This window comes from Nyctereutes procyonoides, unplaced genomic scaffold (assembly GCF_905146905.1).
Source record: "Nyctereutes procyonoides isolate TBG_1078 unplaced genomic scaffold, NYPRO_anot_genome, whole genome shotgun sequence".
Taxonomy (NCBI): domain Eukaryota; kingdom Metazoa; phylum Chordata; class Mammalia; order Carnivora; family Canidae; genus Nyctereutes; species Nyctereutes procyonoides.
This window is the reverse complement of record NW_026575024.1, coordinates 27,660,888-27,674,737: the sequence shown is the minus strand read 5'-3', so window position 1 is coordinate 27,674,737 and position 13,850 is coordinate 27,660,888. Positions and strand designations below refer to the sequence as shown.

General features: G+C 54.4%; 1 protein-coding gene across 2 annotated transcripts; it reads left to right on the top strand.

The window, feature by feature from the left end:
- The first annotated feature begins 2,055 nt into the window (after positions 1-2,055).
- On the top strand, positions 2,056-11,745 carry TCF15 (transcription factor 15). 2 transcript variants are annotated; one of them, XR_008661839.1, is made up of 3 exons: positions 2,056-2,642; positions 7,824-7,953; positions 11,691-11,745. XR_008661839.1 is itself a non-coding variant. In XM_055305043.1 (2 exons), exons 1-2 carry the CDS (start codon positions 2,106-2,108, stop codon positions 7,896-7,898), a joined length of 612 nt encoding a protein of 203 aa, XP_055161018.1. In that variant the 5' UTR covers positions 2,056-2,105; the 3' UTR covers positions 7,899-8,240. The 2 variants fall into 2 exon arrangements, 1 of the variants encoding a protein (XP_055161018.1); XM_055305043.1 differs by lacking the exon at positions 11,691-11,745 and having other exon boundaries at positions 7,824-8,240.
- The last annotated feature ends 2,105 nt before the right edge of the window (positions 11,746-13,850 follow it).

The window sequence follows — 13,850 nt, the reverse complement described above, 5'->3', positions numbered from 1 at the left end:
TACAGCTCACCTTCCCCTCTTGGCTGCAGAAGGCCCAACACAGTCTCATTCATGGTTTTATTTTACTCCCAGGGTCCCATGTGTCAAAGCCTGCCTGAGGAGCCAGTGAATGAATGAGCCTACCAAGTAAGCCCTCCCCAGCTTCGGCTTCCGGGCCCAGTTCATGCCCCCGTTGGCTTCTCCAACCAGAAGCTGGGATGGGAAGGGGGCTGGACAGCAGAGAGGGGGAGAAGGGGGAGAAAGCGAAAGTGAAGGGAGCCGGGAGCCCCTGTGAGGAGGCGCAGACAGGGAAGGAAATCTCCCGGTAATAACTCATCGGCTCAGGAAGCAGCAGCCTGGCCTGGGGCTGCGTGTGGGACTAGCCCTGTGGGGAGGGGGCCATGCAGGCTCCTTCTCTTCCCCAAAGCCCAGCCTGGCTGGGGTCATGGTCAGATGAGGAGGGGTGGGGGAGCCAGGTGTGGGAACAGAACTTCCCACAGGCCCTGGGGCCTGAAGACATCAGGAGCTGCTCCCCAGCAGCCAAGGGAATCTCTCTAGCTCCCCGCCCCCATTCTGGTCTGGGGTAGGGGAGAGCGAGGAAAGCAGTGTAGCAGAGCTGGGAGGCATCTTCAAGAATGCTGAGAGGCCCAGAAAGGAAAACAAGCCAAAACACCTCTAGAAACCCTTTACCTTCACTCCCTGTGCCCTCTCTACCACATAAGATGCATCCGGGTTGAAGAGAAAGTTATTTTTAAGGCCAAGTGATACAGGATGGACCTGGGAAGAGGGCACAGCATGGGGACCCCAGCTTGCCATCAACAGCTCAGTAATTCTCCCCAGGGCCCCTGAGAAGAACATGTCAGACTCAACAACCTAAGGTTTCTGGAAGGAAGGAAGGAAGGAAGGAAGGAAGGAAGGAAGGAAGGAAGGAAGGGAGGAAGGAAGGAACTGAGGAAAGATAGCTATGCCTCTGTGGGGGGGGGGGGGGCATTCCAAGGAGGGAGGAGGGCATGGATTTGGAGACAGAGTGAGATTGTGGAGAGTATAGGAAAGCAATTTGTGTTTTATTGGTGGTGAAGGTTACCGGGACCAGGGGTGATAGTGAAGTCAGACAGGCTGGGGCTAATGCCTCCCCTCACCTCTTGTGAGACTAAAAGCTAAAGCTCTCTCATCTGTAAATTGGGGGTACTCCCCCACAACTACACCAAGGAGCAGTAAAGATCAGTATAGTACCCAGCACAATGGCTGGCACACAGTAGGACCTCAACCAAAATGTCCATTCCATGAGAGCAAAGAGTTTGTCACCTCTCTATTCTCAGTCCTAAAACCATTCCTGGCATAGCAGGGGCTGAAGAAATATTTGTCGAATGAATACGTGAATGAATGAAGCTACTGGTTTGTGTGTGTGTGTGTGTGTGTGTGTGTGTTTTATTTTGCCTTTTTATTTATTTTTTTAAGTTTGCTGTTGAGGATGTGACATTGTGGAATCCTTATGTGGAAAGATTACAAGGTTTCTCTAAGTGTTCTCCAGGGCCACCATCACAATGCAGATTCCCGGGCCCCGTTCCAGACCTGCTGAATCCGAATGGGAGGAAGCCGGGAATCTGGCACGCACCAGCCCCCTTCCCCAATTCTCAGACTCTAGAAAGCCTAGAACCACAGCATCGGAACGTGAGGGTGGGAAAACCCTGCGCTGGTTTCTCTGCGGTCCTTCCTCCCAAACGAGGTAACTGAAGTCAAGAGGGCGTCCCTGCGGGTTTAGAGCGAGGACAAGGAGTCCAGATCTGGGCACACCCCACCCCGGCCGCCTGGACCCCTCGGACCCCCGCACACACCAGCCCGGCTCGCTCGCCGGGCCCTGGAACCCTCAGGGCGGGCCACTCCGCTCGCGGGCTGCTTTCAAGCTGGGGGACGGGGGCGGCGGGCGCTTCGCCATTGGCCGGGGCGCCAAGGCCGCCTCCCCATTGGCCAGGGCGGCGGCCCCGCCCCCGCCGGGGCGGCCTCGTGATTGGCCCCTCCCCGGCTATAAGGCGGCGGCCGGCGGGGCCGTGGGAGCGCGCGGGAGCGCACGGCGGGGCGCGGCAGACGCCGGGACGCGGCGCACGGAGGGACGCGGCCCCGCGCCCATGGCGTTCGCGCTGCTGCGCCCCGTCGGTGCGCACGTGCTGTACCCGGACGTGCGGCTGCTGAGCGAGGACGAGGAGAACCGCAGCGAGAGCGACGCGTCCGATCAGTCGTTCGGCTGCTGCGAGGGCCTGGAGGCGGCGCGGCGCGGCCCGGGCCCCGGGGGCGGGCGGCGGGCGAGCGGCGGCGGCGGCGGCGGCGGCGGCGCGGGCCCCGTGGTGGTGGTGCGACAGCGGCAGGCGGCCAACGCGCGGGAGCGGGACCGCACGCAGAGCGTGAACACGGCTTTCACGGCGCTGCGCACGCTCATCCCCACCGAGCCGGTGGACCGCAAGCTGTCTAAGATCGAGACGCTGCGCCTGGCGTCCAGCTACATCGCGCACCTGGCCAACGTGCTGCTGCTGGGCGACGCGGCCGACGACGGGCAGCCGTGCTTCCGCGCGGCCGGCAGTGCCAAGAGCGCGGTCCCCGCCGCCCCCGACGGCGGCCGCCAGCCCCGCTCCATCTGCACCTTCTGCCTCAGCAACCAGCGCAAAGGGGTGAGTGCGCGGAGCCTCGAGACCCGAGCCGCGGGGCCAGGGGTCGGCGGGGGACGGGGCCTCCTAGGGAAGCCGAAGAGCAGCAGAGGCGCCAGTGAAGCGAGGGCGAAGCCACAGGAAGTTCGGCGGGGGCTGGGGCGCTCCCAGCCCAGGGTTTGGTGTGCCCCGGAGCCACCCGCCCAAAGTCCCCCAACCAGAAGTGGGACAGGGGAGCCCAGGGAACGGAGATTGCTCGCCGGAGCTGTGCTGGGGAAAGAGTGTGAGGAAGTAGTTGGAAAGCCCATCCATCGTCCTATTAAGCGCTTCCCATGCGCGACGTGCGTTCCTCCTCCTTTCTTTTACACTCGCAAGAACTCTCTGGCAGGTACTTGTTCTGCCCGGTGTATCACTGATGAGGACCTGAGGCTCAGGGGGGTGTGCTCGCATGCTCACAGGTGCTCACCAGGGAAGCCAGAACGCACGTTCTTTTCTTCTCTTTTCTTTTCTTTCTTTTCTTTTTTTAAGATTTTCTTTATTCATGAGAGACACAGGCAGAGGGAGAAGCGGCTTCCTCCAAGGAGCCTGATGCAGGACTTGATCCCAGGACCCAGGAATTAAGACCTGAGCCAAAGGCAGATGCTCAACCACTGGGCCACCCAGGTGCTCCCAGAATGCAGGTTCTGTTGCTTGTTGGTCCGCGTTGCCCTGAACTACCCCTAACAGTAAAATAATTGTCCCCCATCCTGAGACTTGACCCAAGGGCAGGAGACTGGGAAGAAAGACACATATCCCCAGCTGGAAGTCTGAGGTAGCCAGCTAATGAGCAGTAGGGGTCTCCTACTGCTCCGTTAAGAAGATAGTCTCTCCAAAAGGGATGGAGTCTGGGGGCGAGATCACTGTTGAGTCAGCTGGAAGGAGCTGGAGTTGAACTCCTGTGGTGTGTCCCAGATGAGGATGAGAACCAGCCTGGTAGGGGGCGGATGGGGCTGAGTAGCTGCAAAGGTTGCAAGGGGGCTCTCCTGGTTGGAAGCTGGTTCTCCTTCTGCCTCGACCCCAAGGAGCCTGCTTCATCCCCCACCTTTCCCTCTCTGTCCTGGCCTTCTCTTACGGTAAGGAACCTCTTTGGATTGCAGCAGCTGGCATTTATATCTGGAGATAGAGACTGGGAGAGTCCCTGACTGACCTACAGCCTTTTGGAAAGTGAAAGGGCACAGGGGATGACCATCAGGTCTCTGAGTCCCCTATTCTTTGGTTTTTACAGCTGTCTAGGCCCCCTGCTTCACTCTGTCCTGGGGAAGCCTCTGTGTCCTGGCCTCAGACCACCCTCTTCTGACTCATCAGACTCCCAGCCTGGCCTCTCACCCCCATGGCTGCTTCAGATTCCGAGTCAGTCGTCTTAGGCTCTGTCTGACTCGAACACTGCCCCTCCCAGCTGTGGGCCCTGGCCAGTGTTCCGGGGGGGGGGGTGGGGGGTGGGGGCAGGTGGGCCTTCAGGCATCCAGCTTGGGATGTGAAGGCTGGCCTGGCCCTCAGTGATAGCCCTCTCACTGCCCTTCACCTGTTCCTTCAGTTCATCCAACCTTATCTTCCCTATGGTCACCTTTTGTTTGCTCTGAGAACATTTCCAGAGAAACAGGTTGTAGGTCTCCACCCACCACGGTCAGGAGCTCCTAGTGCAATGCCAGGGCCAGGGCAGGAGGATGGGGATGAAGACTAGGATGCTGCACTCTCATGGCGGGAGGACTGTCAGAGCCCAGAGGAAGCCCCTAGCCAGGGGCTGCATTCCTGACAGATGCTTGGGAACAGAAACAGGCAGATAAGTGGGTAGAGAACGGTGTTCTAGGAGCAGGGCACCACAAGAGTTGGCATCAGGAAACATGATGTAGAGAAGGAAAGGGGAAGATGGGGAAGGCGGCAGAGCACAGAGGGGATGCAGTCTTGACGGGCACTGATTTCCTGTGTAAGCACTCTTCACGCATTCTGGTCAAAACCCTTCAGCGGCAGTGGGGGAAAGAGGTGCTCTGGTGACCCCCACCTGCTGAGAGATGCTGTCACTGGTCCAGAGACGCTGTCCATGATGAAGTGAGGGCTCAAACTCAGGCCTGCCCGACCGGGAAGTGGGAAAGGTTATTGACGGGGAGGGCAGGCCGAGGTGGCGGTGGGGAGCTGTACCTGCAGGCCTGGGGAAGTTGTGTCTACCCTGCGCCCCTACCAACAGTGGTGTGGGGGTGGGGCAGGGGGTTCTTTGCTGGTTGCAGCCTGTCCCATGGATCACAGGGACTTAGTCGCCTAGGTCTGGCTCTTTCCCCGCGATCCGTCTGCAGGACCAAGAACCTAGCCAAATTTGGCTGCAGAAGCCATGCTCACCCCCACAGGCTCCTCTGGGAGTAGGCGAGGGGGGTGATCCTGGCCAGCTCCGGCCCCTCGAAGACTCAACTGAAAGAAAATTGACTCTCTCATGGAGTAACTGCGGGGGCTCCCTTCTGGGCTTGGGGACCGGAGAGCTCCAAGGCCTGGACTCTACTGCTTTATTCTGAGCCACCACTTCCCTCCCACGCGGCTCGCCTGAGGACAGGGTCATCAGGGACCACCAGGCAATCTGTAGTATCTTTCTGTTTGAGGAGGGGTTAAGTGTGGTCCTCTGTGGTAGAAATAGCAGCAAGTGGGAAGGACGCCTGGGTGGCTCACCGGTTGAGTGTCTGCCTTCGGCTCGGGTCGTGATCGCAGGGTCCTGGGATCGAGTCCCACATCAGGCTACCCACAGGAGCTTGCGTCTCCCTTGGTCTATGTTTCTGCTTCTCTCTCTGTCTCGTGAATCAATAAATAAAATCTTTTAAAAAGAAAGAAAGAGAAAGAAAACAGCAAGTGGGAGATGGAAGGGGGATTCTGGTCTCTGCCATTTCCCGCTTTGTCAGCTGGGGGTGGAGTTGGATAGGATCATCTTGTAAGGCCCTCCCCAGTTGGTATACACGGCTCAGGAGCAGATGTGGCACAGAGCATGATGTGGCAAGGAGGTACCATTACCTGATGATGCTGATGATAATTACGTGAACATCTGTGAACGCTGACTATGTGCCTGATGCTACACTAAGGACTTTACCTATGTGAATGCATATAATCCTCCCAGTAACTCCACTTTGCACAGGAGGAGACAGGCTCAGTGGGATGAAGTCACCAGCCTGAGGTCCAACAGGTAGTCCGTGGCAAAGCAGGGATCGAAGCCTAGATCTGTCTCACTCAAGCCCAACTCCTAATCATGGTGCCTCTCAGAGCCCTGGGCACTGAGTTCCTCGGGGACAGAGAAGCTGGGGCCTAGACGGGGCCCCTTCTAAGTGCTTTTGGCAGTCTGCAGGCCTCTTTCACAGCTGCATCTGAAATAGACGGCACCTTGGGGTGGCGGTAGAATCATTTTGTCCCCATTTCATAGACGAGGACACTGAAGCTTAGGGAAGTGAACAGTCCCAGCATTGGCATGAGAGCAGGGTCTCCTGATGACTGCTAGACTTGGAGAAGAGGTGGCTCCCCCTGTCCCTGAGGGCATAGAGTGAAAGAGTGGAAAGCTGGTATTTTATCCTTGACACTACACCCCCTTCCCCCATATCTGTCCCCCCTTCTCAGCCACTCCTGCCAGATTTGTCTGAGAAGCCTAAGCCCCAGGCTCTGCTGGGACTGTGGCCTCAGCCCTCAAAATAGCCCTGCCTGTGAATGAACACGTTGTCCCTGGGCCTGGAGAGCCTCGAGGGAGGCTGGGCTCACATCTGGATGGATCTGCCCCAACCTGGGCCCAGGGCGGAGGGGGCAGGGGGCAGAGCTCCCAGATGGTTGGCTATTTCTCTAGATGGCTGAGAAAGATGCCTGTCCTAGCATCTCCTAGCCAGGCTCACTGGGGTGAGTATTTACAGCAGGATTTCAGATACCAGCATGTCCTGGAAGCAAACAGACTGTTGGACGACATGGATTTCTAGCCTAGCTTTTTTACCAACTGGCTGGGTGCCTCTGGGCCAGTCATTCAATGGCTGGAGGCCTCAACAGAGAGGGTGCTCTAATGTCTGTGACCTCACTGGCCACAGTGAGGATGATACCCCCATGTTAGACCTCAGAACACTGGTAGGGATGGTCAGGTGGCTTCAGGGGCTGCCACCATTAGCTCCTCTTCCAGTGGGCACCACTGATTCAAGCAGCATTAGTTGGCACCTGCTCCATGTCAGGCTTAGGGCTGCACCTGGGACTAAAGAGTGAAGAACATTTCCCTATCACTCCCTCAGCTCCCAGCCTCGTGGGGGAACGAAAAGAGACTCCATCTTCCCCTTCTAAGTTTTCTCCTGTTGAAATGTCCCTGGAAGTGCTGGGTAATGGCAGGAATAAAGAAACTTTCCCAGGGAGATGGGGCCAGTGAGCATATTCCTGGCAGAGAGAACACGCTGAATGAAGACAGAGAGACCAGAAATCCTGGTTGATTTCTAGCCTCCCTGCCTTCCTCCCAACCCAATCCAAAGGTTGGTGAGCAAGCCACTGGGCATACAGTCAGGGAGTGGGGAGGACCCTGGTAGGGTTCATTTGTCTTGCCCTTTAATGTAAAATATTATGATTTTAAATGTATTGTTTGTTTTTTTAAAGCAACAAGTTACATGGGGAAGAAATGAAAAAGGTAAAAAAAGTAGATAGCATTAAAAAAGAAAAAAAGCCTCCCTCCCACCTATCGTACCTCCTCCTCATGAAATCTCTCTCCTCTGAGGAAACCCATTAGCAATTTCCCACGTGCCCTTCTCTAGACACGTCTCAGCACACAGGGACATCCACTCAGTTCTTGCTTTTGTCCTTAAATGAAGTTATCTCTCCATCATTCCCTACCAGTCCTGAAGAGTATCTTCGGCCTTCTGCTCTGGAGAACTTTATTATGTGGCTGTGATTTTTTTTTTTTTTTTATTTTTTTTTTAGATTTTATCTATTTATTCATGAGAGACACTGAGAGAGAGAGGCAGAGACACAGGCAGAGGGAGAAGCAGGCTCCATGCAGGGAGTCCGATGTGGGACTCGATCCCGGGACTCCAGAATCACACCCTGGGCAGGTGCTTAACCGCTAAGCCACCCTGGCATCCTGTGACTGTGATTTATTTATCAAGTCCCCTATTGCTGGACACAGAGATTAGTTCCAGTGTTCATGGTGACCTGATTGAACTTTCTCTTTCTTTCCTCTTGCAGGGTGGCCGTCGTGACCTGGGGGGCAGCTGCTTGAAGGTGAGGGGGGTGGCCCCCCTCCGAGTGCCGCGGAGATGAGCCTAGTCCCCTATGGCATTTGTTCCAAGCAGGACCCTGGAGAAGGAGGCCAGAGGTCAGCCACTGGTTGAACAGGGGAGAAGACCCCAGAGCCCAACCCAAACCACTTTCAAGTTGGGACCAGGGGGCAAGGGTCTGGGCCCATGACCCCGTGGGCAGGCTCCCTGGGACATCTCCACCGAACCCCAGAGAGCTGTGAGGACCCAGCCAGCCAGCCCCAGCCCTGGCTAGTCAGAGACAAGGCAGAGCTTTTGGAAAAACAAAGACTGTTGGTGACAGAGGATGTGTGCATATCTGTGAATGAGTGTGGGTGTGTGTGTGTGTTAGAGAGAGAGAGAGAGAGAGAGAATTGGTGGGTTTAAAATAAAGTATTTTTAAATAAAAGATGTTCCCAGCTGGAAAACAGGGGAAGGGGGAGCGTGAGGGAGGGACTTGGGACATCAGAGGCCCAAGGCAGCCCCTCTCCTAGACTCTACCACAGGTGCTGCCCTGCCCCCTGGAGGCCGTGGGGCTGGGGGAAGGCAGGAGGACCCACCTCAAGAAAAGATAAGCAGACTTCACAGTCGTCTTGAACAGCCGTTAGCTGTCTGGTGCAGTTGGTCAAGAAATCTGAATTTTATTTATTTGAGTAAGGAATATATTTATCCACATGGTTCAAACGTGAGAAGGTACAAGAGGAAATATGGTGAAACTTCCCTCCTTTATGTCCTCCAGCCACCAGTTCTCCCTGCAGGCAGCCTCAGCCACCAGATTTTGTAGTCTGTCCCATTCCCTATGAATAACCAAACAAATACAGAAACATAAATACAAATATATATGTATATATATATATATATATATATATATATATGAACTTTCTTCCACTCTTTACACAAACAGTAGCATGTTGTCCTTTCTGCCCCTTGCATGTCTCTCCCTGACCTAGACTGGCTGTCGTCCTAAGTCAGCACACAAAGGTAAAGGGTAGCCGGCCAGTCCCTTTAGGGGCTGCATATTCCACTTGAACGTCCTGTACCATAACCTGTCCCTTATCTGTGTTTTCACAGACAGGGCTGTGTAGGCCCGCCGTTTTGAAATGTGCTAACGAGATATTCTTGCCCCCGTTTTAACTGAGATGACTTGGAGGAGCAGAGAGACCCAGAGGCATGTGGCATGATGATGAGGTGAGGTCCATCCCTAAAGACTTCCCTTGCCCCAGAGATGCCTGGAGTGGAGTGCCAGTCCCCAGAGCCCCAGTGGCTCTCTAGCAGGCCTGCGAGGTGAGAGCTGGTGTTTCCCCATCTCATGGATTCAGCCAAGGTGGTGATGGGAACAGCTGGTCCGTGGAGCCAATTGCACCTGGCTCTCCTGCTGGGACTGCCCTGTGAGGCCAGGATCAGAGAGGCTCAGGAGGTGGGAGGGAAGGAAAGGCAGAGAGAGGGGCCAGGTGAGGCAGCAGAGCCAGGCAACCACCCTTTCCTCAGGGCCCACTCAGGCCTATTTTAAAAACGTTCTTAACAAGCCCTTTTAATTCGTGTTTACTGACTGGCGCCAGGCCAGAGTCCATGCTTGTATCCACTCTGCTCTACCACCCTCTGCATTTGGCCTTTTGACTGAGCCTGAAGTGGGGCTGCCCATTTTGCAGATGAACGGATTACTGAGCACACACTGCATGCCAGGTGCTGTGCCAGACACTACAGTGGTGAACCAGACCCACCCTCATCTGCCTCGCAAACAAAAACCGAGGCCCCAGGAGAACGAGGGGGTCAGTCCAGGTTGGAGTGGCTGTAAAACCACCACATTTAACCTCTCTGGTATGCGAAGTGGAGGAAGGAGGGCCCCAAGGGGGTGAGGTCCAGCCTGGCAGTGCTTTCCAAGCACCCTCTACCACGCTTTCCAGTGTTCCAGGGACACTGGGCTTGCCTATCCTGTCCCAGTATAGTCGTGCTTCCCCCTTGGGGAGCTAATTAGGAAAGTACATTGTACTCCCTGTGTCTGACCAGGGCCATGGCCAGGCAGCCCCTGGCAAAGCCGTAGGAAAGGACTGTGACTTCGTCAATGGGCAGGAAACCCAGGAGTGGGGACAGAGCAGACACTTGGGTGCTCTGGGCTGGAGGCCCACTGCTGCCAGCAGATTGGCTGGGTGACCCCAGAGAAATTGCTCGACTTCTGCTCTGGGCCTTCCTGGGCCAGTCTCTAACCAGCAAGAATAGCTAGGACAGAATGATCATTATTTGGTTTGCCTGGTTAAAAAGTTTTTAATAGACCATTTATGCACAGGGTGGGTAAGTAATTCAGTACCTTCCTCAGTCTCTTCCCCGAAGGCAATGGCTGGGAACATTTTCCTGTGTGTTCTCCTAGAAGTGCTCTATCCTGATTTCTAGTACTGAGAAAGCACTTACAAGTTTCTTTGCTTATGTTTCTTCCATTGTAAAAAATATAAACGCTGCAAGACCCTAGAAATATCACCCATCCCAAAGATGACCACAGTTAACACTGTTATCCTACAGAGTTTTTGTAAAGCAGACACTGAAACAAGCATTTACAACATGCTAAGCTAAAACTTTCCCCCAAAGTGTAGCTTACATGCAGGAAAGTGTACCTGCTGGGAAGTGCACACAGCCCAACAGGTTTTCACAAGCTGCACACACTTGTGTACCCAGCGTGCAGACCAGGAAGTGCAACGAGAGCTTCGGGGAGCCCTTCTTGCTCTCCTCACACAGGGTTCACAGAGTCCTCAGTTCAAGAGATACAAAAGAGAATAAAGCATCAGTAACGTCACCCTTCCTTCCCAGCCACTCAGTTCCAGGTCTCAGAGGCAATTACTGTAAATCAGGGTCTTGAGGATTCCTGCGGGGACAGTCTCTACATACATAGGCAAGCCACATAAGCATTGTTTTCTCACATAAGTGGCAGCCTTGTACACATACCATTCTGCACAAAAAAAAAAGTTTCCTCACCTCTTGGAAAGCCTTCAGTGTTCAGAGCTACTTCAGACCCGTTCACAGCTGCATAGCACTCTATCCCACGTACTCTGCAGATTATGGGCTTCCTTGAGCTTTGTTCCCAGGTAGTGCGATTAACTCCCAAACCTCGGTGAGGGCTGCAAGGCTGGCCTGACACTTGTGACTCAGAACAGGCATAACCCCAGACCAGTACCTCTGGGGCCCATTTGCCCAACATCCCTGCCCCCAGTGTGCACACCTCCCACCTTCCGGGCTGTTGGTCCAGCCAGGATCCCCAAGGCTCCCTGAGAGAGAACCAGCTTGGAGCCAAGGGAGTAACAGGAGCTCACAGAGAAGAAACCAAGAGTTGAGGAGGTGACCAACTTCAGCCAGGCCACCAGGGACCATGAAGGCCACCAGGGACCATGAAGGCCACCAGGGACCATGAGGCTTAAATTTCAGGTCCCAGTCTCCACCCAAAACATCTTAGACACTAGAAGCATCAGCGCAGGGGGTGGCGCAGCGGTTTAGCACCTGCCTTTGGCCCAGGGCGTGATCCTGGAGACCCGGGATCGAATCCCATGTCAGGCTCCTGGTGCATGGAGCCTGCTTCTCCCTCTGTCTCTGCCTCTCTCTCTCTCTCCCTCTCTCTCCCTCTCTCTCTCTCTCTGTGACTATCATAATAAATAAAAATTAAAAAAAAAAAGAAGCATCAGCGCAAAAACCATCTCCAAGGCCACCACTTCACAATGAGCTGACTGAGCCAATCCAGAGGAAGCATCCTGCCCCAGTGAGTTCCTGGCCCTACTGGACCACCAGGACCCCAGGTCCCCCTTGACACACAGTGCTCTCTTCCCTAATTTCACAGTTGGAAGTGGAAGACCTCAGAGGTCACCCCTGACAGTGAAGGACCCAAAGCCTGGAGAAGGACGGCAGTGGGCCACAGGTATGTAGTATTTGGATCTGAGCAGGACTGAGAACACATCGCCCCTTCCTTGAGCCAGTTCTCCACTGCACTAAGCTCCTGTCATTGGCTCAACCCCTTCCATTTTATGAGGAGCCTGTTAGATTAAAGAACACCACAAAACAATTCCAAAATGTGTGGTAGGTTCAGCAGGCTAACTTAGGCACCCGTGCACAGTCACAAGTTACAACGCACTATCGTGAGAACGTTACACAGAGGATTTACAAAAATCTCAATTTATGGGACATGCATGTAAAGTTGAATGTATCTCTTGTTACCGTATGTTTTACCTCATGTGGATATGATCTCAAAAGTTGAGACCTGGATGACAAAATGTAGGACATGACCTTGAACTGGAGCCGGTACTGCAGGGAGATATGCTATAGAAGACAGTTGACAAAATCAGGGTAAGAACAATAGATTGGATAAAAGTACTGCAGCAACGTTACATTTTCTGAATTTCCTAATTCAGCGTGGTAATGTAAGAGGATATCCCTGTGCTTAAGAAATACATCCTGAATTATTATCGAGGGGTAGAGGAACATGATATAGGGGACATATTCTGGAATGGTTCAGAAAAAAAAAGTGTGAGCCAGAGAAAGATACGGAAAATGTGGCAAACTGCCCAAACTTGGTGAATCCAGGTAAAGGGTATATTGGAGTTCTCTGCAGCACTTTCACCTCTCTGGATGTTTGGAAGTGATTGCAGAACGGAAAGTTAGAACAAAGTCGAGACTTTGGCCCACAAGGATGTGAGGCCAGCCAAATGGTCTCCCGGCCCCCTCTGACTCGCCCTTCAGCTGCTCCAACTGAAGGTAGAAAATGCCCCCAGTGGACCCAGGCATCATCCCTGCCCATGACTCTCAGGCCCGCATGCCCTTTGGGAGGCTAGGGTGGTCCCAGTCCCCAAGAACTCCTGCCACTGTGATTTATGTCCCTGTGAGCTTCAGCAGCTGTGAGCACAGGTCCTGCCCAGCAGCCTACGGGGTGGGGGTGGGGGTGGGGGGGTGGTCAGCGTTTGCTTCTCAGCGTGTCTAATCCAGACCAGACTTGCACACTCCACGGGCCTGGGATCAGGCTCCCAGGGGGCCAGGGTCAGAGGGCAGGCCAGCAGGGCCTGGAAACCAGGGAGGCGCTGAGGGTGAACTGGCTGGAAAGCAGGAGCCCTGGCCTGGGTTAGCTTGGCGGCTGCTCCTGTGTGACCTGGGCTGGGTATCTTCCTCTCTCTGGGCCTTGGTTTTCCTCATCTCAGCAGTTGGCTAGTGGTGGACCAAAAGGGTTTTGTAGCTTGACAGATGGGCCTTGTCAGAGGGAAGGCTGGTAGAATTTAGGAGTTGTTTCTTAGTGCCCAGAGCCTCAAAGCTTGGAAAAATGCCTCACTTTTTGAAAGCCTGCTCTGCCTGTTCTGGGTCTGTGCACTTTAACATCAGTTAATCAATATAGACTACTCAACAATCTGCACTATTATCACCCCACTTTGTAGATAAGAAACGGAGGTACAGGAAGGTTAAAGAATCTACTCAAGGGGCACCCAGGTGGCTCAGTGGTTGAGCGTCTGCCTTTGGCTCAGGTTGTGATCCCGGGGTCCTGAGATCAAGTCCCACATTGAGCTCCCCACAGGGAGCCTGCTTCTCTCTCTGCCTGTGTCTCTGCCTCTCTGTGTGTGTCTCTCTCAAATAAATAAGTAAAATCTTTAAAAAAATAAAGTCACAGGGAAGCTGGTAAGTGAGTGCATTTGAACCAGGTTTCCTGGCTGCCCCACATAGCCTCATCAGGTGTGGGTCTGGTCCCATTGGACCCTAAGTGGACCTGGGCTTCCAGAGCAAGACAGAAAAGGGCAGCACACAGCCTAGGTTGTACCCCTACTTTAGGGTGTCCAGAGGAGCCCAGGGCCCAGGCTGTACTGATGAAGTCAGAGTCTGGGGGTGGGTTCCAGAGCCTGCATCTTCTACAGGCTCCCCGGCATTGCAGATGCTCCCAGAACTGGAGAGGCTCAAACACAGACTCCTATAGGTTCTCAGTGGAAGGGCCTCTGAAACATCTCCTTGGAGACTTTCAGGTCAC

What these genes read in the sequence shown, in the direction of transcription:
- TCF15 (XM_055305043.1), top strand. Translation starts at nt 2,106, where the DNA reads ATGGCGTTCGCGCTGCTGCGCCCCGTCGGTGCGCACGTGCTGTACCCG. An exon ending in TCAGCAACCAGCGCAAAGGG is followed by an intron (nt 2,643 to 7,823) that starts GTGAGTGCGCGG and finishes TTCCTCTTGCAG; the next exon opens with GGTGGCCGTCGTGACCTGGG.